The sequence below is a fragment of the Electrona antarctica genome (assembly GCF_951216825.1).
Source record: "Electrona antarctica genome assembly, chromosome: 2".
Taxonomy (NCBI): Eukaryota; Metazoa; Chordata; class Actinopteri; order Myctophiformes; family Myctophidae; genus Electrona; species Electrona antarctica.
In genome coordinates this window covers 30,570,034-30,594,734 of record NC_136807.1, presented here as the reverse complement: position 1 = coordinate 30,594,734, position 24,701 = coordinate 30,570,034, and the positions used below count along the sequence as shown (strand labels likewise).

The window sequence follows — 24,701 nt, the reverse complement described above, 5'->3', positions numbered from 1 at the left end:
TTTTGTGCATGTGTGTGCATGTGTGTGTTTGTGTGTGTGTGTGTGTGTGTGTGTGTGTGTGTGTGTGTGTGTGTGTGTGTGTGCGTGTGTGTGCATGTGTGTGTTTGTGTGTGTGTGTGTGTGTGTGTGTGTGTGTGTGTGTGTGTGTGTGTGTGTGTGTGTGTGTGTGTGTGCGTGTGTGTGTGTGCGTGTGTGGTGCAGCCTGTGTTGTAGTGCAGTGATCTCACGCTCATGAATGATTTACGCGGGGCGGACCGCTGTGGTGGAGAGGCGAGAGCAGGAGAGGGATGGCGTGTGTAAACGATAGCAGCAGCAGTACCTGCAGACTGCTGAGAGCAGGGCCACACTATAGCCCACTGCATGGACCCCTGGGGGAATTAGCCACTGCAGGACGGCATGTGTGTGTGTGTGTGTGTGTGTGTGTGTGTGTGTGTGTGTGTGAGTGTGTGTATGTGCGTGTGTGTGTGTGTGTGTATGTGTGTGCGTGTGTGCGTACGTGCGTGCGTGCGTGCGTGTGCAACTGTGCATGCGTGCGTGCATGTGCATGCGTGCATGCACGTGCTTGCATGCATGTGTGCGTGCGTACTGCGTGCACATGTGTGTGTGTGCGTGCATGTGTGCACATGTGTGTGCACATGTGTGTGTGTGTGTGCGTGTGTGTGTGTGTGTGTACTTGTATTAACATACGCTTGAACATCCAAGTACAGTATAATTAAAGAACTAGACATACTGTAGTGAGGACATTTTTCGTGGTCCTCACAAGAGAAAAGCTTGTTTCATGGCTAAAAAAAGATTTGGGGAGAAAGGCTTAGAATCAGGAAAATAAATGATTCAGGGTCGCGTTAGGATTAAGACTTTTAAGGTCCTTGCAGACTGATGCGCTTTTCTGCAATATTCCGCTGTGTTTCCGGAAAAAAATGATTTTTAAGATATAGGTTTAGGGGTTAGGTTTAGAGTTTTTGCTATTTTATACTTAAAGGGGAAAACCACCCATTTTCAACATTTTACTATGTCATTAATATACCTTAGAGCTGTTGTGTGGAAATAATAAAAAAGTCCTCCCATTTTGTGTTTCCTAGAACTGTAATTATGAAAGAAATCATTAACATGGTGAAACACATCTTGATGACATCATCAAGATGTGTTTCACCATGTTAATGATTTTTTTCAGACCTCTAGTTCTAGGAAACACAGAATGGGGGAACTTTTTTATTATTTTCAAACAACAGCTCTAAGGTACATTAATGACATAGTAAAATGTTGAAAATGAGTGGAATGCCCCTTTAATTGTGCAGTCAGCAATGTGAGCTGTGTGTGTGTGTGTGTGTGTGTGTGTGTGTGTGTGTGTGTGTGTGTGTGTGTGTGTGTGTGTGTGTGTGTGTGTGTGCACGTGCGTGTCGGGGGGGGTGTTCTGGGGGTACTGACGTATATACCCAGTGCACATAGAAACATAGAAACCTTGTATCCTCATATAATTTTGAAGATCTTAACCAATGACAGGTCTGTGGGTTTTAGAAACATTTATCCAATGAAAAGCATTAACAAGAGCTTGTGACTTTCTTTTTTCCTTGTTTTGGACATACAAGGTTCCACCTGACAGCGACGATGGGATTGACCTGGTTCTGTCTGCCTTTATTTCTGTCTGTCTGCAAGTCCCTCCAGTCCAGACACACAAACACATATGAACACGCATGTGACACACACACACACACACACACACACACACACACACACACACACACACACACACACACACACACACACACACACACACACACACACACACACACACACACACACACACACACACACACACACACACACACACACACACACTCTGGGAAAAAAGAAAAGATGATCATGGGATTTCTTCCCACTCACCACAAGGGGATTGACTGGGGACCCATGTGACCACCATCATGTGACCATGTGACGGCGTGATGGAGCCTCAATAGGAACGTTTGTTGTGTGACTGTGGCCTCTCAGCGCAGCAGGCGGCTCCCCAGGACTGTACTGTACTGTACTGTGTGATGTATTACTGCACCATCACCATGACAGAGCAGTGCTGCTGGAGAGAGTGCATGGTGTGTGACCGTGTGTACAGGAGCATGTTTTTCTTTTCTTTTTTATGCTGAATCTGCGCAAACAGCCCCAAAGGCAGGGAGGACAAAAGTGGATCACAAGCAAAATGAATGTTGATTCAATATCAAACAGGCAAGAGAGACCTTGCAGCCAGTATGCAGATCATTCTTACACACACTTAACCAGCAGCGGTTCTCAAAATCTGTTTAACAACTTTAATCCTATATGCATACACTGCAGGCTATTTGTTGCAACACTTTGTTGTAAATCTGCTATTGAAAACATTTTCAGCGTTTTTGAACGCCCTCATTGAATCCTGAGGGAGGGTCCCTGGTTGGACAACCACTTTGAGAACCACTGATCTAATCTAACCCGTGTATGAACTTCCATAACAACCCCGTGATTCAGCTTCTGCGCTCACCTCTGGCCCTGGGTTCTGCTCCCCCACCTCTGGCCCTGGGTTCTGCTCCCCCACATCCCTCCTTCTGCGCTCACCTCTGGCCCTGGGTTCTGCTCCCCCACCTCTGGCCCTGGGTTCTGCTCCCCCACATCCCTCCTTCTGCGCTCACCTCTGGCCCTGGGTTCTGCTCCCCCACATCCCTCCCAACATCAACCCCTGCATGCGGAACAGCATAGGCTGTTAAGGAACAGATAGAGAATAAATGCCTGTGAATATGATTATATGAAGGAGGAGAGGAGAGGTTAGGAGAGGAGAGGTCAGGAGAGGAGAGGAAGGAGCAGGGTAGGAAGGAAAATAAAAGAAAACAAAGAGACTCTTGTTTCCTACGAGCTGTCACTTTGAAATCCCCCCCCCCCCCTGCACCCTCGTTATGGGTTTATCTGAAGACAAATTAAATAACTACACAATTACACAATGAAATGGATTTAAAGGTAGGGTAGGGCGAGTTAAAATAAGTGTTAAAAAGCTCTATATTGTGATATTACTTATTGCTATAGTGATAAATAAATAATAATATAATAAATGAGCAGACAGAAACTAGAAATGCACTCTGTCGAGCTGCCAACTTTCGCCTTAAACACAAAGTAGGCCATATGGCCTACTTGTGCGCAAGTAGAGCGCGCCATGAGATGCGTTCATAATTGTATTTCCATTCTATTATTCTCTGTTGTCTGGATACGACTGCTGTTCTGAATCCTAGAACTCTCTGGTGTCTGGATACGACTGCTGTTCTGAATCCTAGAACTCTCTGGTGTCTGGATACGACTGCTGTTCTGAATCCTAGAACTCTCTGGTGTCTGGATACGACTGCTGCTCTTATTCCCTATAGAGCTAGTGCCTATTGCCTGGTCGACTATTGGTTTAAGTCAATAACGGTTTAGACCGTTATTGACTTTATACCAACCTTAAAACGTAACCAAAGCAACAAATTTTGCCATGGTCTGGATTACCTTTTGCTGTCAGTTTCTGGTACCGTTTGGTAAAACTGTTACTCTGAGTCCTGTCAATTACTCTGAGTCATGTCAATTACTCTTGATTGTCTGTCTGGGTCACTCTCGGTTCTAAGGTGATCTGTACTGGACAAAAGAGAACAATGAGTAGAACAACTAGTCCCTGTCCCTAGCTGTCCGACTCCCTATATTGTAGGAATGCTGACTCCCCGGTATGACTGCTGTTCTAAATATTTTAGACTCGTCACTGTAGGTCCGTATAGAGCTCCCTGTCCTTGTCTGAGTCCTTGTCCGAGTCTCTGTCCCTGTCCCCGCCGGAGCCCTAGTGCAGGACTGCTGTTCTGGGTCTTAAAGCTCTCTACTGTCTGTCTGGGTAAAAGAGTGGTGTTTTTAGTCTTAAAGCCCTCCGCTGTCTCTCGGCTGTCTGGGTCCCTATAGAGTCCCTATATAAGCTACTTTGAAATACAGCGTCTACTGCCCGGTATGACTTCTGGTTAAAATCCTTTGAATGCTATTAACCAATGTCTACTACAATTGCTGTTCTAAATGTTTTACACCCTTTATATACAACTTTGAAACGTACATTAGTTACGTCACCAAGAACGGTGGCCCCCTATTGGCCGGTAGAGGACACCAACATACTGTACATACATACCCAGCCGATACATACCCCCTATTGACCTTATACCAATTTTGAAATGTACTTTAGTTACGTCATCAAGACCAGTGGTCCAGTGGTCCCTCATTGGCCGGTGGAGTATACCGTCATACTGCTGAAATATTGTCACCTATACCTGAAAATGTATTTTCTGTTTATTAAAGAGCTGGAGAGACAGGGAGACCCTTGTTACTAAACAAAGACAATGACAACTATCAGAAGTATATATATAGTGTATGTATGTACAGTATAGTGATTTTAACAATTATTTTTTGAGTGGTGTAAACCACTCCTACAACTGGCTTTTTTGTGCAGAAAAAATGAGCATGGTTGCTATGTTCACCCTGTTGTAATGACGTAATTAAATCACACCCGGGTGAACAGGGTGAACATAGCAACCATGCTCATTTTCTCTGCACAAACAAAGCCAGGTAATGAAATCACACCCGGGTGTGATTTCATTACGTCAGACATGATTTCATTACGTCAGACAGACCTTACACCACTCAGTTCACACGGGTGTGATTTTTGTTTTAACCAAAAGATATCACTTACCCTACCTTTAAGTCTCTGCTGAGGGCGTATTTATCTGCGTAACGTTAGTAAACGAAAGACGATCAGATCTCGAAAGACACAAATAAGCCTTCATCTCATATCACTGACGTTGAGGCTCAGTACAGTTCAGGTTGCATAAGCCCTCTACCTGCTTTTTTTCTTTTTCTAAACGTGCACAATGTGTCCATTCTTCTTTTCTTCCTTTCTGCACAATAATTCTGCACACACACGCGCACGTACACAACTACACACACACACACACACACACACACACACACACACACATACTTTGACAGGCAGCACTCTGCACAGTCTGTGTAGGTCCGTGGTTTAGGATGATGAAGGATGAAGGATGATGACAACGTTATATAAGAGACGACATGGCTGTAGGTAATTATGCGTTGGTTAGTGTGTGCATTCTGGGATGTCACAGGGACTGAGTTGTGAGACAACATGATTCCAGCTCGGCTCACATGTGTCACACATGTCACAATGCTTGAGCTAGGCGCTCAGTAGGGCTCATAGTAAAACTTATAATAGTTATACTGATATTGTCTGACGAGTCACTCATGATAATGAAAATAAATAAAGCGGTGACCGGAAGGCTCGCCCTAAAACGTCCTAATTGTTTTCCGCCGACTGCTCGCGGCGGGTGCCGGGGAAGTTCTTGTATTTGTTTTACTGAGAATATAGAAATAGGTTCAGGATTAGGTTTAGGAATTGGGTTAGGTTTTGCCACCGTTTTACTGAGGTTAAGAGATAGGAATAACGTTAGGTTTAACCATTTAAGCCAAGTTTACTGAGGTTATGTTTAGGAATAGCCTACCAGGCTGAGCAGTTCCACTGGATGTATGCCTGAGGCAACTGTGTTTGGACCCGAGCATTCTGGTATTCGTTGAAATGGCAAGATAAAATACAGCTATAAAGAAAACAACAGTAGAGCAGATACTATTAAATGGATACAGTGCAGTTCACCGCCAAAAATAATTTTTTCCTATCGATTACACAAAGGAGACTCTTTGTGTCTCCATAGGGAACCACTGTTGGTCTTCAAATTATTGGCTTAGGAATGCGACAAAACATTCATGAATTCAGTCTCTATGTGGAGAGTAATCGATAGAAAAAAGGTTATTCTTTGTGTAAACTATGCCTTAACATCACTAAAATAATCAGCATCAATTAACACAATCTCTGCCAAGGGACCCAAAAAAAATATTTTTCTCCACAACCCTCCTATGCCAAAACGAGAAACCTCGTTTTTAATTAATGTCATTTAATCCAATAATAATAATTACAAAAAACTCTTTACTCTCATGTTAGCCTACTGTACATGCGAATCCGATGTGCACGCCACGCGCACGTGCACACGCATATTAGTCCTTTCTGCTCAAAATGAGACAAACGAGGATGTTTAGAAGCCACTGTCTTCAGTGACTTCAGTGTCCGATTAAATTTCTACTTCAGAGTAGTGTGAAGAGAATAAAGAGATGTCTTCATCTGCCTCATCTGCTGGCACCGTAGCGCCATTATTTCGAAGAAGCGCATATCATTTTTACCATGTGAGAAATGCAGCTTGCGCCTGGAAACTATACACGGATGGGATATCTATCCGATTGTTCATGTTTTTATATTACTGTTGCATCAACTGCACCACGTCACCAGTGAGCTAAGGCTCTGCCGAATGCAATAATAAATAATATTAGGCTGCAGGCAGCCTACTAGTCCAGTCCACGGTGACCACCAGATGATTTCATTTGTATTGGTGCCGAGGGCGAAGCTTCAATTATTATTCACTGATGGATATTATTCACTGATGGATATTATTATTATTTACCTATACCAAGACCCATGGCCAAATGCAATTGCGCAGGACATCAACAACAAGTCTATGTGTGGCGAGGCCGGACTTACCGTTGGGCTAGGGTTGGCTGCAGCCCGAGGGCCCTCGACTGGGGGGGCCCCTAAAAAAAAAAAAAGTATTACAATCCCATTCAATCCAACTAAGTGTTTAGTTATTGTATATTCAGTATTATGGTTAAAACATTGAGAGCTTCTGCTCTGCTGTCTGCACTGCAGACACTAACCCTGTGTTGTGGGGTAGCTGTGGAAAGCCCTAAAGCCTGTCTGTCTGTCTGTCTGTCTGTCTGTCTGTCTGTCTGTCTGTCTGTCTGTCTGTCTGTCTGTCTGTCTGTCTGTCTGTCTGTCTGTCTCTTTTGGGGGGATGGGTACCCCAAAATGACACCTGCCTTTATCTTTTGGGGGGGCTGGGTACCCCAAATACAGCAAAATTAAAACAAAATACCCAAAAAAAATTCGTTCCGCACAGCCCAGGGTCAGCCCTTGGGAGGGTAAATCCGGCCCTGCGTGTGCATAGCCATGTGAACCTATTCTCGTGTGCAAAGTTGGTCTGACCAACTGCTATACCAGTGCACTGCTATACCAGTGCACATGCCACATGGATGTGAGAATCATGCATTCATCGCCTATTGTGACATCCCCGACACTAGCGTGTTCATTGCGATTAAACATGACGAAACATGGCAGTCTTATTGTTTCATGGCTATGATAAGACATTATAATGTTTTGTCAAAGGATGGACATATTTCGTCCATGTCGTATTTTGCTCTCCATTTCATGGTCATGCAGAGAGAGAGAGAGAGAGAGAGAGAGAGAGAGAGATGTAGAATGCAATCGCATCAAATAGCGTGGTTGGTTGAGCAGAAATTAGACAGTGGGTCATGTCCAGTCGCAAGGCGCATGCCGGCACATCTCTCTCCTGTTTAGGTAATAAAGGGCACATGCACCCATGACTGCATTCCGTTGTCACTGTGCCTGCCGACCAGGTGCATGTGTGAACGCTGTCCTTTATACATTGTATGAATAGCGTGACATATTTATTTATACACCGCGGAAATAGCCACTCTACAAGCTCACAACTGGTTGCGGACATGACACTTCTATAGGTCTGCTATTATTTTTGGTGCAGGACTTGCCAGAGCCCAAAAAGATTTTTCAACCGATTTTTATAAATCAAAGTTCTCTATGGTCTGCAGAGATGTATGCACAGCGCGACATGCTGACAGGCAATACAAGACCTATGTATTTGGCACCTCATAAATAATGGACACAGATATCTTTTGTAGTGTTGGCAGGGTTTTTTTTAAAAGGAGGACGAAAATATGCGTTTTGGAAAATAACCATACTCGCGTAGCCTAGGCCTAACAGACCCATGTCTAGGCCTCTCAACAGAGATTTTCATAATTTTAAACTACTAACAAACTTTAACCAAGCATTTTTCAGGCTTTCATGGCTGGAGGTGCTTCCGTTTCATGACTTCAAGCACGTTTAGCAGCTTGAGCTGTGTGACAGACAAACCCTGTTCTAGATGCTTTTGTCTACAGCCACACAGTTTTTCCTTTTGTTTTGCATTTGTGAAAAAGAGGGTTTGGATATTGCAATCAGAATAAAATATGTTAAAAAGGAATATTGTCTATTGAGTGATATTTAATGATGCTATGAATATCCTTGACATGTCAATGTGGTTGCCCCCTCACTCCCACTAACGAGCAGAGACTTCAAAGACTGCCTGGTTCATTTCAAAAGTTCAACACAGTGTGTTGTTCTGTTATGTTAGAGTGATGTTTTCTTGTAGTCCAGTGTGTTTGTCTTGTGTGAGCTTGTGATGTATGTGTTTGTTAAGGATTAAGTAAAGTCATTGTTAATTGTCCACCTTGGTTTGTTAGGCTCTGAGTCCTGAGTTCCTACATTTGGTTCCAAGAACAGCACCTTTCCGTGACACAAGCAGCTCTATGTCTAGTTTGACATAGGCCAGGCATGATCTGCTTCAATGAACCATTAGCCACCCTAGAGAAACAAATAATATAGTATCTGTCCATCTTCAAGTTAACAGCCAAATGCTGATGTGTATTATTTTGCCCACATCAGGGCTCAATGCAACTGAACATGTAACCAAAACACATAACTTGATTATCTCACTTACACTAAAGTTCCACTGACCTACACTGTATGCGTGTCTGCCAAACGTGGCTTTAGTAGACTCATAGCAACTCTGTCTACGGGTTTGGGTCATGCGACTGCTATCCTCAGATGAAAGAAATTATGTCCAGTTAAAGCATGAAAATAATTTCAAGCATAACAGATAATGATGGTTATATTGTTAGAATCCCATTTAGGCTGGATAATCAGAAAGGGTATTCATTTTGAATGTGTTTTCTTCCTAAATCATCCGCAGAGGGAACATTTTCCTCTCCTCTCCTGTATAGCTTTTGTGAAGCTTTTGTGAAATGTGAACAGTATATCTGAAAGGATATTATTTTGGTACTAGCAGTATTGTGTATAGCACATGGCTTCTGTTGTGCTGCGGCTTGCATGTCAGACACATTGACAATATACAATACAATATATGTTTTTAAATTGGTGTGCACTGAAATCTCTGAACAGATTAAAATTAAAATGGCTCAGTACAGTTCAGGTTGCATACCTGCTTGCATACCTGCTTTTTTTCTTTTCTAAACGTGCACAATGTGTCCATTCTTCTGTACTGACCCTGTCTGGGGCCCCACCTCACTCAGGGTTGACATGTCACACCTGCAGTGACAGGAGGGGCACCAAAATGTGGTGTTTTGATTGGATAATGGGGACACTCCCTTATTATAAAAGTACAAACTTTTGTGTATGTTCACATGACCTGATGAAGATCAAATAGATCGAAACGTTGTCAGAATTCTCAATAAAGAACGTATTTCTTATACCTGTGGTGTGCGGGCTCCATCTGACACATTGACAATATAATTTTCTGAGAATGAGAGCTGCTGCTGCTGCAGGATGCCGTGTAGACAAGACCCACTCCCCCTTCTCTCTGACCTTTTGTACCTCCTGTGAACCTCTCCCATCATTAGTTATTTTAATGCCCTGCTTGCAGTTCTCCCCCATCTCTTATGTATCCCACAAACCTGCACTGCATGCACACTCACAAAGCACAAGTTAGAATACACAGCTGGTCTCTGTTCCTTAATTGGCCCACCTAAAATCCCTTTCATGTGATCATTGCTTCTTTCCATTCTATTATTCTCAGCAGCCAAGGGAGATTTGTCCAGCTAGTCTGCTGCTGTTATGTACCCACGCAATGAGTCCATCCTGTGGCTGTGGTTTTACACTGCAGCATATACAGTCAATGAATGATAATAAATAATGAGTTTACACAGCATTTAGTCCCACACCAACTGTGAGTCTGTGACTCATGTTTAATAATTGCACTTTTATCTCATTATGTGGCCAGCTTTGAAGTTGCCTAGGGAAGCGAAGTCTGACATCACTGCCGCTAGAGGCCGCTATGACCCTGGATCACAGAGTTAATTATTCTATTGAAAATACCATCCGGTCATTTAAGATCGTGTCATATAAGATGTGTTACAAAAATAAACAACTCAGCCCTGCAATTTTACTCATATGGATTAAGCATTAACTGTACGGTGAAAAAGTACTTTCAGCCAAAGTGTATAAGAAAAGAAAATGTTCTCCAAACACAGACGTTAAAACAACAGTCACACACCTGACAGAATTGTGGATCTGATTCGTTTATTTTTGGAACACAGTTCTTATATGACGCAATCTAAGATTTCCTTGTGGTATTTTGAATTAAGTAAGTACTCTTTGCCTGCAGTGTAAGAATACATTAAAAAATGATGTGCAAAGATGGATGGTAGAAAAAGTCACAAGTTGTGAAGAAAATGAGCAGATAGGCCTACATACTGTAAATGTTGTCCTCCTATAGCTCCTACGCAGACATGCCCAGTAGTGAGGAGGGGAGCTGAGTCTGTGCGTGGGTTGGTTGTATATCCACATTCTCTCTCAACTACTTTTCATGTTTTAAGAAAGAAAGCTAGAGAGGCAGAATCAGAGATTAAGTGCGAGTAGTGTCTCAAAGGAGATATGCCCATTGATCCAGTGCCAGAGCTCAGAAGTTTATATAACGTAAGCTGTACAGCCTTATCATCATCAGAAGAAACTTTGCTGCTTGTAGCATCCAAGAGTAACTGCTCTTTGGGACTCTCTGTGGTGTATCTATCAGTTCTATATGCAGACTGTTGTCTCAGTCAAACACAGCCAGCATTCTGGAACAGTCAACACACACTCAACAGGCGTCTGAAGCAACAAACATCGAATGCTACTATGCAATGCTGTATACTAGAGCAGACCAAACGGTTGGAATATGTGCCTAAGGAGACTGGCGGGCCTCTTGGCTTCTGTGTGCAAGCCGCCTCAAGGACTTTGGAGGATTGATTTTGATTGACAGACAGCACTCAAGGCTGTAGACACTACTACGGTCACATTACAGTATGTGGCCTTGTTTAATTTCATAGACGTGTGCACGCCCGTCTCTCTTCGAACCGCACTGTAATGAAGCATTTGAGTTTGGTATTTTAATTCATGTGTTATACTTGCATACGTGCATACACATACAGTATATACACGTACTGTACAAAACAAGAAGTTAACACACACGCACGCACACGCACACACACGCACGCACGCACACACGCACGGACGCACGCACGCACGCACACACACACGCACGCACACAGACACACACACAAAGTCTCACCCACACACAGGTGCCATGAAAGTGTCAGCTCATTGGTCCCAGTCAGAGTGTATGTATACACACTGTGACAGTATGAAGAGGTATTTGTGCACTTCTATGCTATGTCAGATTGAAATTGTGGGTTCAATGCCCTCTGCTGGTCTCATATTAAAACTGCACTGTTGACAACTGACACCTGTAGTGTTGGTTGCAGGTCACCAGACATTGATAGTTTGTTTGCATCATGTGCCTTCTTTTGTTCTAGCAGGGACAAGCAACTGTCAGAGGGCACTGGACAACAATGACTCTACCCAGCATCTCAAGCTGAGAGAGAGACAGCGTTTCTTCGAAGAAGTCTACCAGCGTGACACGGATGTCTATATCTCCTCTGCTCATCTGCAAATTGATAGCAGGAAACGTGAGTTTCCTGCCTATATGCCTCTAGATCGTGTTTAGATTTTTAGAAATGTAGCCTATGTGTGTATGCCGTCTATGAAATGAAACATATTAGCATCTGCCACGACTTCAATACTTCTGAAACAACATGCAACAGAAAATTCAAGTAGAAATAGGTATTTGATCCTGTGTTTGATATTTTCACTTTGTGATCCACTATGGTGGCACCCATTGCAGAATGCCTCTGCAATGGGTAGAGTGGATAGATAGAGTGGATAGAAATTTGAACCTAAGAGACAGTTGTTGCTGCCCAATGAGCATCAATTTACATACCACTAACAAACACATGTCCATGCACAGGCAGCACCCATATGCACACTTTCGCTAGAGTCTAGTGAAAGTCATGAATGGTCAGTGACAAGACCATACAACATGTCAATAAGGGGGCTACACAACACTTGACCTTTCACCCTCAGTGTTTTCACACTTGGACCCTTTCAGAAGTGGACCGGGACCATGACTCAGCGAGTACAGTTCAGTTGACTGGACAGAGAGATATTTTTTCACCCATATGTGAACTACAAAAAATAACTCAGACCCATCTAAAGGGAACCGTACTCAGACCAGCTCGAGAGTCGGGAGTCTCAGTACTATAAGCGTAATCTGTGCATTGTTCACTTCATCTACTGTCAGTTTCAGTGTATTTTGGTTCTCAACCATTTTGGCTGGTTACCTTTGAAATAGGCTTGATCATTCATGAGTCACAAATGATCTAACAATAATTCTATAATGCTATAATTCACCAGTAAGACACCTGAAGGGCGAGGTCGCGTGCACGCATCTGCTTGGGTGACAGCAGACTGCTGGGCAAGCGCTGGCGCTTTGGAATGGGGGGGTCAGATCAACATTTACGTCTGGGTGACAGCAGACTGCTGGGCGAGCGCTGGTGCTTTGGCATGGGGGGGTAAGATCCTAATTTTCGGGCCTGTTGAGAACTCTAGTTTTCACCGACTGCCGGGCGCAGCTGCACTAATAACTTTGGGGCAGGCCCGTCTACAGTTTGAATGGACAGGTTACAGGTATCAGTCAAAAGGGAGACATCGAAGAGGAAGGATGGATGGGGAAGATTTAGGCATTTAGGATCAACATATGGAATGTCAGAACAGGTCAGGTCCATATATGGAGATCTAAGGGTTTGAGGTCAGATGTAGAGTTGCTGGCCAATATTGATGACATCAGGGATCTCCATATATAGTATGGGCTTAATATTGATGACATCAGGGATCTCTATCCCTGATGATGTCACATGCTCCATCCCTGATGATGTCACGTGATGTCACGTGCTCCATCCCTGATGACGTCACGTGATGTCACATGCTCTTTCACCTGGGGTGTGACACACTGACGGGAAATGCGCGATTCCATAGTTAAAATAATGTATTATATAATAATAATAATAATAATAATAATAGCCTAATAGGCTAAATAAAATAGCAAAGGAATGGACAACGGTGTTACACAGCAGCATCCATTCATGTTTTATTCTCTGTTAAAATGTGCACACAGCTCCTATTGGTAGCATCTCATCCATGGAGGTGAACGTGGACATTCTGGAGCAGATGGACCTGATGGACCTCACTGACCAGGAGGCCCTGGACGTCTTCCTCAACTCTGGAGTGGACGAAGGAGACGTGGCCTCCCCACTTCCAGGTAGATATACTAGTGTTCTCTCTGAGAGTCACAGTGCTTCCACTGAGCTTGAATGCTGTTTTTAGCCATACATTTTTATTTTTCACATGAACTTTTCAGGCACTGAATAATTCCACATGGAGCCAGATGAAACTGTATCACAAAAACCAAACAGTAAGCTCTGTTCCTGGAATCTTTTACTCTGTAAATGCATTTGAACGTTCTCCATTACTGTACTGCCTGAGCTGCTCTTCAATAAGTAATGAATAGAAAAGCTGTAGGCCTATAAATTAGCATAGATCTTGCTTCTCCCATTATGTCAACCTGATATTGACAGTTTGTATAACTTTGCACTGGTCCACATGATCCCATCTGAATCATTTGAAGTTGACTCTGCGGATTAAGTCAAGTTTTTTCTGTTTGTTTAAAAGAAACAAGCAATTTGCTCTCAATATGCATGATGTCATCCTCTTGTTTACTCATAGGGAGTGAATGCCATTATTTTATGACTCATCGTTAACAGGAGATTTATGAGAATCTTCTGGCTCAAAGCTGTGGTTTTGGCCACAGATCAGTGGATTTTCCACAGCTTTCATTTGCCCTCTGTTAACCCCCAGGCTTATGTTATTTAGGACTACCTGACAGTGTTGACTCATCAATGATGCTGTTGTGCAAAAACGTGTTCAGCAAAATGACCCAGAAATGTCGAACCATGCTTCCCGCTAGCCTGGTTAATAAACCAGACCGAATCAGCCGTTGGCAAAAAAAAGTTGCCTACCAGCGGATTTCGGTCTGGCGAGGCTCAGTAGCACGCCTCTTTCCTACAATCGAGAACAGGTCGGACCAATCGGGACACGGTATGCAATATGGGCGGGCTTTGGTACAGTGACGTTCAATGCTTGAGACTTTTGACTGACAGTAGCTCTGACCAATTGCGTCAAAGAGAAAATGTTCCCCGGGAAATGAAATCCAAGTGGAGCCAGCCCAGACTGATATACCGCGACAGTGTTGTGTGATATTAGTCTGGCTTATTAGCCAGGCTAGCTTCCCGCGACACAACCCACTGTAGTACTTTCAGAATGAATTGACAATGAATTGTTCGAATGCTGACAACAGCCAATGCTGTTTAATAATTAAAATGCTAAAGAAAGGGATGAACCATTTGTCTGATTTGTCTGATGTGATAAGAGTCAACACAGTTCACTCAGGACAAATATACAATATGTTTGTAAGCCTACTCTTAAAGTAGGCCTACATAAATTAACAATTACCAGTGAATAATATGATTGTTAGAGAATTCAGTTTAAAACATAGACATTACTCAATGCAGTTGACATTTTGTGTAAGAATCCATACATGAGCATATATTTGTACATATCTTTCAAACGGTTAAAGCCCAGCACACTTAAGAGCTTATGATTATTTCCAATGTGGTGTGAACATATATATAACTAAAAGTATTTTTGGTAAAAGGTAGTTATTTAGCTTGGGCTAATATTATTGCATTGCCATTCTGTATGGTGGGTGATGGCCGACACACCTACCATTCTATAATTAGACTTTGAGCAAGGCGTGACTACTCTACACACCTTGTTGTACCTGAGTGTGAATGTGTGAATGTGTCCCTGCATGTCAAAGGAACCCTCTGAGGTGGCATGCGGCAAATGAACTGCTATACATTCCATGTCACAATTCCACAAGTCATTATTAGATAATATAAATGGCCTATATTTCCTGCAACCCACATCCTCAGTCCCGACCCACAGTTTGTGCTGACAGGACTCACTCTTTCCCAGGTGTTTCGCCCAGGTGGGCGTGGTTTTAAAGTTATAATTCTGTGATGTTAGGGTTAAGGTTACGGTTAGGCATAGTGTTTGTGAGGTTAGGTTTAGGGTTAAGGTTAGATTTAGGCATAGTTTTTGTGAGGTTAGGATTAGGTTATAATAATAACCATGCCCACCTGGGTGAAACAGGGAGGGAGTCCCCATAAATGACAGCACTGAACTGAAACTAAGTTCTTGGTCTTATATCTTTCTTATCGGTTTGCTCTTCTCTGTCTTTACAGATGTGGAAGACGAAGATGAGGAGGAGGAAGATGAGGACGCCGAGGTCGTCTACAGGGAGTGTGCAACCCTGAAAAGGCAACAGGAGGAGGGTCAGCAGCAGGGGTCAACACAGTCTCGTATGTCCTCCACCTCCTCATCTGCCTCCAGTGACACCAGCAGGGGCGGAGCCGGCACCCCTGTCATACAGTCAGATGACGAGGAAGTACACGTTGACACGCTTCTGACATCAATTCCTCTAGTTGGGGACGAAGAGACGGAGGAAGAGGAAGAGGAGAAATGCAATGCAGCTACCTCTTAAAGACAGTACTTTAAAAGTGTGGGATATTGTACGAAAAATAAATCAAATTTCTCTCTCTCTCTCTCTCTTTCCCTCTACCTCTCTCTCTCTTCATTTACATTCCTTTCCCATCTGTGGAAACCCTAGCATGGACAACTCATAATGTGGTTTGCTGTTTTCTCGATGCCTCAGTAAAATGTGTTGCGTTCGTTTTACCTAAACATTGACTGATAATGTACGATAGCACTGTCTGGACCTGTGGGACTTGTACCTGAACTGTAGCCTTTTGTTATGTGTTTAACAAACCTTTTTCACTTTAGAGCTCGCAATTATAACTGGATAATAAATGAATCAACTCGCTCACATGTGACTACATGCACTGGCTGCTGGAGTGACTGGATTTTCTACTGTGGTTTCTGTTATAGCCTCGGGTTAAGTGACGGGTCTTAGCCCCACCCACTTAGCATCTTTTGAACACACGAGTCAGGCGGCCAACATTTGGGTGAAAATGGAACTATAGAGTAGCTTGCATTCCTATCATATGAACTGGGGCTGGCAGCATGTCATAGAGACACACCCTACCTCACACCTGCACCTCCCTCTGTCCCAAGCATGTCATAGAGACACACCCTACCTCACACCCACACCTCCCTCTGTCCCAAGCTGTCAAATGGGATAATGTCATCTGTCTATTATAAGTATTTTTTGTGGATACAGACCAGAATGTCAAGTCCTTGTGGCAGAGATTGATCATAACAATGATCCCCCCCTTGAACCGGACTGACATAAACATGCATGGTACTTATAGGACAGTGAGTAGACATACAGCGTCAATTCAATTCAATCAATTCACACAGCAGGACAAAGCCTGCCTGTATGGGGTTTTGTGACAGTAAAGACCATAATGGCCCCAATACATCATGACACTAATGTAATGGCATGTCCATGCAATCGTTATTTTCACTATCATGAGCATGCATTTGTTAAATGTTCCATTCACGTTGCATGTATGTTGTTCATAATTATGTGCTGCTATCGTGTCATGCAGCTCTGAGGGCTTTGCAGCAGTGGATTATTATGCAACCATGCAGCATTGCCAGTGTTTATTTAACCTCTGCAGATCGGAAAAGCGGCATGAAAAAATGTCGTTGGAGCATGTCTTATAATCTCTCCTTGTCACTTAACAGGGCCTTAATAGATATTTATGACTTGGTGAAAACTTGGCTTAACATAGATTTTCTTTCTTGGTTTCTTTGTGGGTATACACAGTATGTAACCTACATGTGCAAATGATATGTGTCTCAGAGTGTGTTTATAATCGATTATATCTATTTTTAAGTTTAAGTAAATCGGGTATGAGGCTCATAGAAGTCCCAGCATGTCTGTAGTTGAGCATGGCGCTGCTTTCCGAAGAACCTCTCAGGTGACCACACACTGTACGATGTGGTCCATCTTAATTATCTCTCGGAAGACATTTCCACATGACAGCGAACATGGCGAACTTGTTTCACTATAAGCACCTTGGGCAGTTCAGTGTGACAGCTGTCTAGGGCAGCCGTCTACAAGCTGATCTGCGCCATCGCAGGCTATACGGCTGACAGTGTTTGAGAGTTGGGCCATGTTTGTGCAGTGAAAGCCGTACTAGAAAATCTCCACTGTGACCTTTGTGGTTTGTTTACTGTGTCGATCGGTGCAAAACATTTTTTGATTATGTGCAATACCAGCTGAGGGTAACCGGAAGGCTTGCCCCAAAACACGCTCACCTCGCCCCCATTCTTTCCGTGGACCCCAGCAGTTCTTGTATTCTTGTATTTGTTTTACTGAGAATAAGGTTAGAAATACGTTTAGAGTTAGGCATAGTTTTACTGAGGTTACATTTAGGAATACCTGGTGGCGACCGGTGTCTTCAGGTCATTGTATCTAGTGACAGAGCTAGGGAGAATGGCAATAGGTTTTGTTTGTTTGTTTTCTTTTCTTTTTTTGTTGGCGCTGACAATCCTGTGGTGCTTTCAAATTCCTGCTTTGATGATACAAAGTGGTGGACTTAACACCATGTATTGTATTAGAGACATGGAGATAAGGTTGAACAAAAGGTTGAGACATTTTAAGAAATTGAACGGTGCTTAAAATGAAATTGCCTCACTTTTAGTTGTTAGACAGTTATTAAATGACACACATTCAATATACTGTACAGTAGGCCAGTCAATCTAAGCTAAAAAAAAAAGAAAGAAAAGGGCCTGACCCAAAAGAAATTGCAAAATTATTCGTTCAAGGTTTATTATGATCCTTAGGTTCATCATCATCATCATCATATCATACTATAATTCAGTCAATGTCTGTCTGAATGTCTGTCTGAATGTGTGTGTGTCTGTCAGAAACACCGCCGTAGCTCCTCACTGCCTGCACCAATCACTCCCACCTTTCGCACAGGCATTGACCATAATAATATGGAGGTCTTAACGAAGCCCTTTTTCCAATTTAACAAATTATAAATTAATAATGAATTTATTAGTGAATAAAAAATGCGAAAACGCACCCAGGGCGCAGTACCAGGGGACAATATCTCACAACGGGTAAGGGCTAGTCCAAATAACATATTAAAAATAGAGTATTATATAAATTGTGGATCATGGTCAATTCGGGGTAGAAAGTTGGAATACCAAAAACCTATAAGCCAAAAAATATATATAATTTTAATTATGCTTAAATTAGGCCACAGCCACTTGCCCAAATGGGCCCACATGTACTGACCTCATCACATTTGGGCACATTTGGGCAAGTGGCTATCCCAAGGAGTGTTTTTCGTGCAAAACTAATGCTTGGAATGGATTCAGAATCATGAAAACCCCCTAGTTTGACACATTACATGCTTCTTAAAGCATGTTTTTGCCTTATAGGTTTTTAATGGTAGGCCTACTCCAACTTTCAACCCCTGAATTTACCATGATCCGCAATTTATATAATACTCTATTTTTTAGGGGCGCTAGCCCATATACAGCTTTTGTCCCCACAAGTCTCATTATTTGCCAATGACAATGAAAGGAGAAATTAGTTCAAATGTCCACCAAATATGACGTCAATTTAACCAACATAAATTCAGTTGTTCATGAGATGATGTGTGTGTGTGCGTGCGCGTGTGCGTGCGTGTGTGTGTGTGGGGTCATCATAATATTCATGCCATTATTATTTGTATTCGTAAAAAAAATGTGTGCGTGCGTGCGTGCGTGTGTGCATGTAAGTACGTGCGTGCGTGCGTGCCTGCGTGCATGTGTGCGTGCGTGTGTGTGTGTGTGAGAGAGAGAGAGAGAGAGAGAGAGAGGGGGAGAGGGAGAGAGAGTAAGTTAGTGAATGAGTGAGTGATTGAGTGACATGGCAATATGTAACTTATAGATCTATATGAAGTAAATGTATCAACATTCAATACGTAAGTATTAATAGGGTCAGACATCAACTGTCTCAAAGCTTCATTGGCACTTTGATCCATATCGGCTTGAACATGTCTGGAGCTGAACAGACAATTCAGGGGGTAATTAAACTGGGAGGAGACCTGACAAGCCATCCTGACAAGCCTTTCCATCACGCAGTGCACGACAATGTGCCGAGTGCCAATCTTGATCCATCCATCAGCATATTCCCACACTATCACAACACACTGACTGGAAGAACAGGTTTGCCGCTGATGCATGTCAGTCTAATACTTATAAGTGTAACATGTTCACAATGTACTGTACAACATCTGTGGTGGCTTTTCACTGAAAGCTTACCTACTACGGTGGCTGACTTGCTTGAGTAATGTCTGCATGTGTCAACAAACATTGTTTTTTTTAATGGTTGATGGTTCATGTAGGCCTACATCTCTGAGATACTGAAACACAGAATTGCACTGGAGGGTGCAGTGTTGAAAAAACAAACATAGAATTCAACAATAAGGAAACTCCCTCTCTGGTTTTAATGAAAGAGAGCAGATCTCTCTGTGTTTTGGCCTCAGCAGGGCATTTCCACATCTCAATGTACAAGAATGACAGTATAGGTGTACACTTCTGGGGTCATTTTAACTACAGGCAGGCAGGCAGGCAGGCAGGCAGGCAGGCAGGCAGACAGACAGACAGACAGACAGACAGACAGACAGACAGACAGACAGACAGACAGGTATACTGTAGGTTTGTATATGGGTAGGTACTAGTAGACAGAAGCATCACGGTACAGTAAGTCAAAAGTAATTCAAGTTCTTGTGGTTTTGTAAATTAGGATTATATGTAAACCTGGAAGTAAGTTAAGTAACCACTGTAACACAACAGCTGTCAATCTTCTGTCATGCTTGGGAAATTTCATAAAACGAAGAAAGCTTACAAAGGTGTTATTTGTGGGAAAATATGGATTAAAAGTAAGAAACCAGTGATATATCTTAATTTGCACAACAGCCACAGTAGTTTATAAAATGAAATACTAAACTGTGGCTCGGATGTATCTGCATGGCATGAACCTGTACTGAACAATAGGACTGAACAATCACACCACTGTTCCATTCAATGTGTCTGTAATTTAATTCCTTGACTCTGCCACTTAGTTTACCACTGCATGAGAGTGTGAGAGGTGAGTGGGAGGAAGGGAGGAAGGAAGGAAGGAAGGAAGGAAGAAAGGAAGGAAGAAAGAAAGAAAGAAAGAAAGAAAGAAGGGGTGCAATGGCAGTGTGAGAATGTCTTTATACACTCCAGATATTATCAAAGATTTATAAAAGGAAATACATTCAAACAGCATCATTATGTGTTTTACTTTTTATACCTCGATCCAGTCCTGGAAAATGTCCAGCAAGTTAAAATCAAAGTAAAGCCAACAACAAATCACAGCCCAGGCCAAATTAACCCTGAAGATAATGCTATCTCTAATGTCACTCCAGGGAGTCCAGGCTATATGAACAAAGAGAACGTTGAGGAGATGTAATCAATTCTGACTTCACTTGCTACATAAGCAATAGGTCTAGATGTGTGGATAAGCAGGTACATAGATCAGGACATAGTGTAAGACCTAAAGTCACACATAACATTTTTGAGTGGAAAATGTGTAGCTGGTGCGCATTTTGTACTATATGAAAAGGTCCATGCACATTTTTCCTTTTTGGCAGATTCATCATATTTTAGGGATGTTGAGTGGTCTCAATGCACGCCCACCTGTCCATCTGCATGTGACACATATTTATAGTGGTCACCCCATTTCCCCCAGAAATGATGCCTCTTAAATAGCACTCAGATGATTTTAACTGTCCTGCAACTTTAAAGCAGCACTATGTAACTTTCTTTTATGAATAAAATGTAATATTCTGTCGAATCTAATATAACTTATACAATTGGGATGGCTGTATTTTGTCTCCCTGCTCTTCTATTGAGACATATCGTGTGATTCGTGTCAAAGGTCGTCTTCTAGGTCACCTAGACACAGGAACTGACACAGATTTTGCAGCATTATTGTTTTGTTATGATGGTTAGATTATATACAGTGTATATATTCTGTTAATGTCACATGACACATTTTCAACTTTTGAAAGTGCTCCACCAGAGCATCCGAGTACAGCACTATACAAGAGCATCCGCATCCTTGGGGCTGTATCCCGTAGCAGGTTTAAACAAAAAAGGTGTGGCAGTTGGGGGAAAGTAATGCCATGTGTGAACATGCTGTAAGAGTGATTTTCCCAAACCAGCTCACTGTTTTAGTTTAGGTCATGGTAGTGGCACTTAAACTCTTTTATGGTTTCAGTTAACATAAATTTATGAGCAATCAAATCTAGCTTTTTGTTGAGACTACATGTCTCTCCAGAAATGTCCCAGCGTGTCTAATGGGAAACCCTGAAACCATTCTTGCATGTCCATATTATCAGCTATGGAGCAGACTGTAATAAAGATTACTGAAAAAGTAAAACCTTATAACCTAACATTATAGCAGACAGACAGTATATGTACACCCCCAACCCCCTAGTTCAAAAAAAAGAAAAAGAAAGCCTTCAAATTGGATTTGATTTGGCCTCTATAAAGTGGAACACTAATCCATAGGCTTGCCATCTGATATTTGAACAGAGGGCTAAATCCAGCAAACGGGCTCCATTTTTGTCTCATCTTTCTAAAGCCACTATTTGGGGATTTAGGAGTGGGGAAAGGGTGTTCCCCCACTAAAGTTGGTATTTTGGTTACCTGTCTAAATCCCTTAAACACCTCCGTTACCCGTTATATTATGCATAGGTGTGGTTTGGGGGTTACAATAATTAAACCAAATTTAACCAATCACCAGTCCACGTGCCATTGCCTTTAATAGATCCCTTATCCGTTGCCCGTTAGTGCTATATTGCGTCATAGCCTTACGGTCTATAGCCCATGGAAGAGTGTTGTGCTGTGTCCGAGCACGGAAAGGTGCAACACGGTAACTCTGTCATTTCTCGAGTTTTTCCAAAAATAATCAAAGTAGGCCTACAGTACAGAGCACAGTAGACTACAATACAGTTCAGAGCACAGTACAGTACAGTAACTATAACAATAAATGTATACACTGTGAAATGTGAACACTCAGTTCACAGTCACACAGGTGTGATTATAAATCTCTTAGTGATGTATACAACATATTAGTTGGAGATCCCCTGACCGCTATATTGAGTGTACAACTAGAGAATACTGCCTGCATGGTCTAGATGTAGTTGAGACTTTACTTGCTTGCTTATACTCTTTAATTGGAAAGATCCAAATACAACTTTGATTGATTGATTGATTGATTGATTGATTGATTGATTGATTGATTGATGGATACTCACAAAAAGCCCAGTGGGCTTCTTTCCATTGTACTCAGTTCATCAGTAATACTGTACATACTATACAATACATACAACATTGGTAGAAAACTCATTAGCATCAACATATAGCACAGAGGAAGGATGGGTATAGGGGTGGTGGGCAGAGGTCAGAATGCTACTACTACCTTGTATTTTGAGGTCAGCCATTCTTTTAGGTCACATTCTCACCTAATACTTCGGTAGACTCAAATGCGTATGGGCGGAGAATTTGGATTCTTGCATATTTAATTTGATGCGGTTTGCCTTCACACTGGCTGTGTCAGGCGCAGCAAGGAAACGTAGCAGGGAATTTTATCAATGTGTTCAGAAGCCGATGTTAAAAAATAGACTTTTCACGTAAAGTGAGAGTAACGGATGCAGTGTGTCGTCGGGGACTTACTGTGTGTGTGTGTGTGTGTGTGTGTGTGTGTGTGTGTGTGTGTGTGTGTGTGTGTGTGTGTGTGTGTGCGCGCGCGCCACTGTTCTTTTTTTTGGGCACATGAACGAGGCACAGCGGAGACGGGAGCGCAAAATGATCCGAAGTTTACAATAGTATAGATAGCCTACTCCCAGAGTCCCATTGATGATCCGATCACAATTATTATGCATATTCCATGTTAGCTATACAGTTTATAGATCATGCTGAGCTAAACATGTGTTTTAATTTTGAAGTATTTATATTTAAACAAGATGAAGAAAGACTCCACTCGGATCCCCACACAGTGACAGACAGACACGCACGACAGACAGACAGACTATTCTGAATATTCTGTACACTGCAGTGTTTTTTATGTGTTTCCTTAAGCAATAGATTAATGTGCTCGTCCTCATATTTCGATGAGGGCTTAATTCGGTCTCCTTATTTGACCACGTCACATGATAACGGGACATCTTTGCACTGCGTAAAATGAATATCCCTTCTCCGTCTCCAACTGTGTTTAGCTCCTTATCCGCCACATGATAGTTTGCTTCATTTCCTTTATTTGCTACGGATTGCATTCCCACCTGCACCGAATCGAAATCAAGTGCGTTTGGAAGCGAAGTGAAACCCCCGTTTTTGGGAGGAGTAGAATGCGGTTCTTTGCTGCACATTAGGATTCGAATGAGCCTTCACACCTGCCAAACGAAGCGAACTTTCGGACAATGCGCAGCAGGATTCGTTTGAATCGCAGTAAAGCTTTCTGGTGTGAATGTCACCTTAGATTCGTTTTGAGTTTGGATATTGGGAGTCGAGATTTTAATGGGTTTTGGTAGCTCATTCCACATTATGGTGGCAGCATAGTAGAATGCGTTTAGTCCCCCAAGTTTGAGCCAAATCTTCGGGGAACGAGCTCTGTTGATCTCCTTCTGGGGTTATGCCCGTGGGCATCACTCACTCTATAGAGAAGTATAGCCTATGGTTTGAGTATAGACGCCTTAACAGACGACGTCACACTGATAAGCAACAGCATGCGCGGGCATACCGGCAGCAAAGAACCCTGCCTCTCATAAGATGCAATGGAAAGGCAATAGCTGCACTCACGTGTAAAAAATGCCCCATCAAACTTTCAGATGCTGTTTTTCTCCCAGTGTGGAGGAAGAATGATTAGGATTTGTATTGTATTCTCTCACTCTTGAAATATATAATCCATTGGTTTCTGTTGTGTGTGAACATAACAATAATAGCAATTCAAAGCAGTTGTCCTCAAAACCACACCTCCAGTCGCTGTCATAAGAACGGGAGGTGCGCTCTGATAACGGCAGCAGAGCCTGGTTGTCCATGGCTGGCTGCACGCGCACCTGCAGCCCATCAAGTATAATTTATGCTTCGTCCCGCGGTGGTGTCGCGCACGCAGACCTCTACGCTCACAACAGTCGCGACGTGAGCTTGTATATCAGCTGTTCTCTGTGCGCAATACTGTTGCGCTTGTCTCCTTGAGTGTATCTAGCTAGCCAACACACGAGAGGAGGTTGAATGCACTGAAACCAGCGCTCCCCAAAACAACAGGTTTGGAGATCTGTTGGGAATTGATTAGATAAAACAGTCACCCGTGCGCCCAGTCCCAATGTTTGTAAACAAATAATTGGTCTATATGGCCACTGATCCTCTGAGAAAACCAGATTCAGAGATGTAGCACTATAGGCTATACCTTGAGCTAATCCAGACTAGCAAA

At 42.7% G+C, this 24,701-nt stretch overlaps 2 protein-coding genes across 2 annotated transcripts in view; one reads left to right on the top strand and one right to left on the bottom strand.

Moving 5' to 3' along the window:
• Positions 1-24,701, bottom strand: part of LOC306917415 (troponin C, slow skeletal and cardiac muscles) — a 368,649-nt gene that overhangs the window by 281,742 nt on the left and 62,206 nt on the right. The gene's annotated exons all lie outside the window — the stretch shown is intronic.
• Positions 236-16,112, top strand: LOC306932836 (dysbindin-A-like; the record flags this gene model as incomplete). Its single annotated transcript, XM_079514777.1, has 5 exons — positions 236-296; positions 2,491-2,721; positions 11,524-11,727; positions 13,272-13,415; positions 15,460-16,112. 5 exons carry the CDS (start codon positions 236-238, stop codon positions 15,756-15,758), a joined length of 939 nt encoding a protein of 312 aa, XP_079370903.1. The 3' UTR covers positions 15,759-16,112.